Source organism: Octodon degus, unplaced genomic scaffold, assembly GCF_000260255.1.
Source record: "Octodon degus isolate 3935 unplaced genomic scaffold, OctDeg1.0 scaffold00109, whole genome shotgun sequence".
Lineage (NCBI taxonomy): Eukaryota > Metazoa > Chordata > Mammalia > Rodentia > Octodontidae > Octodon > Octodon degus.
Window position 1 is genome coordinate 4185512 of NW_004524685.1, and position 5558 is coordinate 4191069.

Genomic DNA, 5558 nt, shown 5'->3' on the forward strand with positions numbered 1-5558 from the left:
CCATTGAGCTATCTCCCTAGCCCCCTCCTCAGTGTTTTCTTTCTTCCCCTTCCTTTTTTTGTTTTTGGTTCTTTGAGACAATGCCTCACTGTGTAGTCCAGGCTGGTGTTGAATTCAAGATTCTTTTGCCTTTCTGCCTCACCCAAGGGGTGACAGGCATGCACTACCATGCCCAGTTTAATTTCTTAGTGTTTTCTATAGCCAAATAAAATGAGCACAATTTGCTTTTATTCACCTTCTATTTATACAAATTGAACACTTTTACTAGACACAGGACTGGTACTTGCACAGCACCTTTATTGCATTTGCTGGGATACGATTAAGGACCCAAAGTTCCCATGTTTTCTCATGCTACGTTTTGTTTCAGAGTTGAGCTTGTTCAAAAAATATTACCTCCCTACACCATTAGAGGATATATAAAATATTTCTTCTTGAACTCTGTTAAAAAACAATTTATTGACCCTAGTGTCGGAAGACACTGCCTTGAGGCTGGTACTTGGGAATACGGAAAGCTTGCCCATGGATTTTGGTGTCTGCTCAGCAAGACTGCACCACGAAACCTTACACCTGTTAACATTTCACAATTGCACTCACAAGTTTAACTGCATCCAACACTGGGCCACGTGGTGTTTAAATCCCAAATACCTTAAAATTTCAATGCCTCAGACCAGAAAAACTGACTATTCTCAGAAGGTGTAAGTTGTATTATTTCAGGCAAAACGCTACCAAACTCAGTGTTTAAACCATAGATTATTCTAGCGTGTTTACATTAGCCCTCACATATTTCTTAAGGCTCTAAATCACACATTCAAGCACTGCGCCTCTGTGAGGTCTTTGGGGGAAGCATCAATATTAACTTTGCACCAATATTAATTTTTTATTTTGAAAAAAATCTCTCACAGAATCCCAGGACCTGTCCTCGTTCCTGCTTCATGAAGCACTTTCTCTCCTGCCTAAAAATTCAAGTTCTTTCTTAACGAAGTACAGATTGAAATATTTCACTATCGATTTGAACAGGGGTCAAGACTGAGGAGGATAAAAGGAAAACTTCTCTCTGTAAGTGGCTTATTGTCAGCGCTTTCTAAAGATGTAGATTTTCCTGACACAGGCGAACAACATTTTCACGAACATCGACACCGCCTTCAGCACCTCTGTTAGACCCGATTCAGGTCGTTTTCTTTTTTGACTGCTCTGCTTCTAGCCTTTGACTTTCTGGATAGCCAGCTCGACTGCTCCCTGTCCCATCAAAATAATGTATAATATAAAAAGGAAAGGGGGAAGGGAGAGCTTGGCCCTCCTGCTATTGAAGAGTACTTGAAATTCCTTGCGTTCCTTCGCTTTTAACAGCATGTTTACCTAATCACCATCTTATTAGGATTAACACAAGACAGTGCTTCAAGCTCATTTATTGAAAACAAACTGATTCCCATAGATTGCAGATTTTTTTTTCTACTACCAATCAAGAACGAAGTTTTAAGTAGCTACTTTCATTTGCAGAAATAGTGTTGGAAAAATACAATTACAAAAAAAAAAGCATTCAACCATACTCAATGTGGCCTGTGGATCTGATGTGGGCTGTTTTCATGCAAGGGTTTCTCTTGCCTCATTACAGTGACAACACAATCATTTGATACTTAAAATGCTGCCCTCTGAGCTGTACTGTGCCATACTAATCTCATAGAAGGATGGAGCCCCTTAGGGTCTGACTTTTATACAAATAAAGTTTTAAAAATTCATAAATTTAGCTTCAGATTCCTTCTTGTGTTCTGCAAGGCCTATTCTATGTTGAATATATATTTCTCAAAGATTTATGCATAGTTTCTCTTTCAAAGATTTGCAATGAGTCATTGTCCTATTTTCTTTTGTAGGTTAGTTCCCTATCATATTCCAATGAGGCACTTCAAATCATTCCTGGCACACTGTAAACTGTATTTGAATGACTGAGAATACATGAGCTAGACTGTTCCCAATAATAGCACACACTCTGCTGTTAGGTAAATATTTCTTTATTAAATGATTAATTCCATAAATAAATTCTTTTCACTGAATATAAAATTAAAATCATTTACAAATTATTCCAGTATTACATTTCCCCTCCCTTCCCAAAAGCTACACTTTGATAAATAAAAACATTCAGTCTTAAAACACCTGATTTCTGTTTGCAGTTTAGAGTGCAGGTAGCTGCCTCTAAAGGACACTCATGGAGCATCCCCCGCAGGAAGGGATGGAAGACCTTACCATGTACTTCTTGTCCAAGGACAAATGAAAGCTTTCATTGTCCAACTAATCTTATTATCTCTATTACAACTGTAGGACCAAGAGAAAAAAAAAAAAAAAGCCTAGAGGAAAAATACACTTAGCAAATAATTTACAAACAGAAAACAGAACGTCATCCATACCACAAGCTCCAAAATGAAGCAGTAACATGTGCTCCAGTACTATGAAGCAAAGTATTTGCCGAACACGGCTGCATCAGTGCCCATCCGCACCACCCCCTCGCAGTTTCCAAACACCTTACTGCCACTCAATAATGAGTGCTACATCCCTCCTACACTGAGTCCCTCCACCCACACTGCCCCCACCCATCTCAGGGGTTCTCAAAGACTGCTCTCTCCTTTGTCCACTAGCGTGGGAAACCCAGGTAGCATTTAGTCCCTAAATTTGTGAATGTCATTAAATAGCCTGTAGAAAGGAAAGGCTGCTTCATTGGCATGCGGGCAGTTATAGTTGCATCTGCAGGACTGGATCATCATGACATTCTTGGAAAACATCTCCCCATCTTCGCAGCGGAAGCGCATCTTGACAGTTCTCGTCTGCTGGGGCGTGCAGCACCGGCCGTCCACGCAGGAGCCGCAATACTTGGGTCGGTATTTTTTGACACTCGAACATCCAGCATAGGTAAACCTTACAGGTTCAGGGGATTTCTTGGTCTTGCTGCATTTCTTGCCCTTCTGTAAGACAAGGGGGGGGGGGTTAGTAAGTCAGGGATGCTACTTCCATTTCCTGCAAGAGAGGGTCACATCCCACCCACCTGCCAGGGAAGCTTCCGGTCCCTGAAAGAACTTACTTTGAGGCTGCTGTACACCGGCTGTCCACAGGGCCGCACTTCACAAATCCGGGTTTCTTTCACCAGGCGGCATTCAGGGTTGTCATTGGTAACGCGTGTGGAGATACCAGTTCCACAGGTCTTTGAGCACTGGGACCATGAAGTTGTTTGAACGATACACTTCTGGCCATGCAGAGGGTTGTAAAGGATTCGCGGGTCCATGCCAAAGACTAGAGAGATACAACGCAAGACTTCTCAGAGGCAGGCTCACAGACACGTTCATCTCCATTGAGTTTCAGACTAGGAATGCATCTTAGGAGAGCGATTTAAGGACTCAGTCTCCACTTACCTGGGAGCCGCTTCAGTGAGCTGCCTTTTCCAAACGCAATCAGTTCATTGTTTCTCGTTAACTCCACCTCGGAAGCATCGAATCCCAGGCTCTTGCCAAGAAGGTCGTCCTGGTCATCCATGGAATCCTTGACACCATCCTCGTCACAGACCCACTCCTCACAGCACTGCCCGGTGACTTTGACCAGCCGGGGGTTGGGACAGCCCAGGTTGGGAAGAGAGAGCTCTTGAGGACACAGAGGAATGCAGCCTACGGCGCCATCAATGCAAGTACACTGATGTTTGCAGTTGGGCTGGAAGCTCTCCCCGTTCTGGTAGATTCTGGAGTTATACTCGCAGGGTCTGCCCTCTGACTGAGCTGGAAAGATCACCAGAAAGAAAAAGGGAGAGAGAGATTAATTTAAGAACCCCAGCCGTGACCTGAAACTCATACATATTTTCTGCTGTTAAATTCAATTTATGGTAAAGTTCCCTACAATTCCTCAGAGACTGCAGATCAGAACAATAAGTTAGTCAGGAATCACTTTTCCGTATGCGCTTTTCGTTGGGCCCAGACACACTGAATTGCATTCCAGACTGCTGAAATCATGTGCCTTTCTGCCAAGCTACCAACAACAAAGCATCACCATACATGGTCTCAAAATTACTAAACTTCTGGACTATGGGGACTATTATTTTTTTAAAGGGGCCAAACCACAAGCGTCTTACCTCTGCAGATCCCCTTCGGAGCGGTGGAGCTGGCGCCGAAATTGCATTCCAGCCCCTTGGTGTGGTCGCAGGGCTGCGTTTTGCTGCAGTCTTCGTTGAGCTGCTTGGCGCAGACCTTGCAGCAGCCGCAGCCGTCTCGAACCAGCCCGACTCCAGGGGCGCACTTGGGTGCCTCCAGGGGGCAGTGGCAGGCGGCGGGGCAGGTGGAGAGCGCCTGCGAGCGGGAGAGGAGGCGGTGAGATGCGGTGCGCAGGAGGGGCGCGGGGACTGCCCGAGAGGGGCCGGGGGCTCCGTTTTTGTGGACTGGGAACCTCTGACCCCTAGCCAGCCAGCTCCAGCCTCCCGGCCGCTGCGCGCACTGAGGCCCCCTGACACGTCCTCAGGGGGCTTAAAGAAACAGCTACCTCCAGACGCCACCAAACTTTTCTGTCTAGCTTTTACTGCCTTGGGAAAATCTGCTACGCGGGAACGGGATGGGACAGCGGACGGGCAAGCAGTGGCGCGAGCGAGTCCAACTCACCAGCCTGACCAAGTGGAGAAGGGTGACGGCGACAGCGAGCGCCCGGGCTGTGCGGGGGTGCATGGTGGCGCGCAGGAGAAGCCGGGCGGGCGGGCAGGCGAGACCGGGTCTCCGGAGGGCGTCCTTCTCTCGAGGGCCTGGCGGCAAGGCGCGGAGGGTGCTGGCGCTGCTCGGGGGCGCTCTCGCTCGCGGTCTGCCCAGGCGCTCAGAGCCCGCCTTTTATACCGGCCAGCCGCGGCGCCGCGTGTTGCAGTGACGTCGGCTCTGTCTGCGCGTTCCAGAATTCTCAAACATCTCAGGAATGTTGGTTGGCGCGGGCTGCTGCCAAGTGCCTCCCCTGGCTCCATTGCACCTTTGGGGAAGGGGGGGCATGGGGGGCTGACGGGACCCATCAAGAAAACAGTCCGTTTTTCCATTTAAATAACGACTTCCACTGCGGAGGAATCTTTTGGGCGTGATGTTTGTGATGGTGATGGAAGGGCCCTGGCGGTGCGGTTTGGGGGCTGCGGGGTGCAGTTTAGAACTTTGCCTGGACTGAGAGGGTGGGAGGGCCTGAGAGGGAAGAATAAAAGTCGTTTTGTTGGGTGATGCCCTGTGGATGGACAGCCACGGAAGCCCTCACCCGGGAAAGCGTGGAGCACAGCACTGTGCTTGTTTACGACCAAGGTGAGAGTCAGGTTATCTATGCAGAAAGTCCACGGGGAGAGGGAACGTGTCTAGGAGCCAGGAATCTATTTGTGGACTTCAAACAGGCATGTTCGGGTCAAGTCCCAAAACTTCGGCATGTTTATTAGCCAAGTTAAGTGTATTGCAAATTAATACCCACAGTGGCATTTATGAATGAGAAAGGGGGGGTCAGCTTCCCTCTTCCTCTGGCAAATTCCCAGGCAGAGGTCTTCCCCCCCCCCCCCCCGCCGTCCCCTTTCTCTTTTTGGT

At 47.8% G+C, this 5558-nt stretch overlaps 1 protein-coding gene across 1 annotated transcript; it reads right to left on the reverse strand.

Moving 5' to 3' along the window:
- Positions 1 to 1990: 1990 nt before the first annotated feature.
- Positions 1991 to 4833, reverse strand: Cyr61 (cysteine rich angiogenic inducer 61). The gene is made up of 5 exons (XM_004639286.2): positions 4623 to 4833; positions 4103 to 4316; positions 3396 to 3752; positions 3068 to 3276; positions 1991 to 2951 (listed from the first exon to the last, which is right to left on the reverse strand). Exons 1-5 carry the CDS (start codon positions 4683 to 4685, stop codon positions 2649 to 2651), a joined length of 1146 nt encoding a protein of 381 aa, XP_004639343.1. The 5' UTR covers positions 4686 to 4833; the 3' UTR covers positions 1991 to 2648.
- Positions 4834 to 5558: the final 725 nt, after the last annotated feature.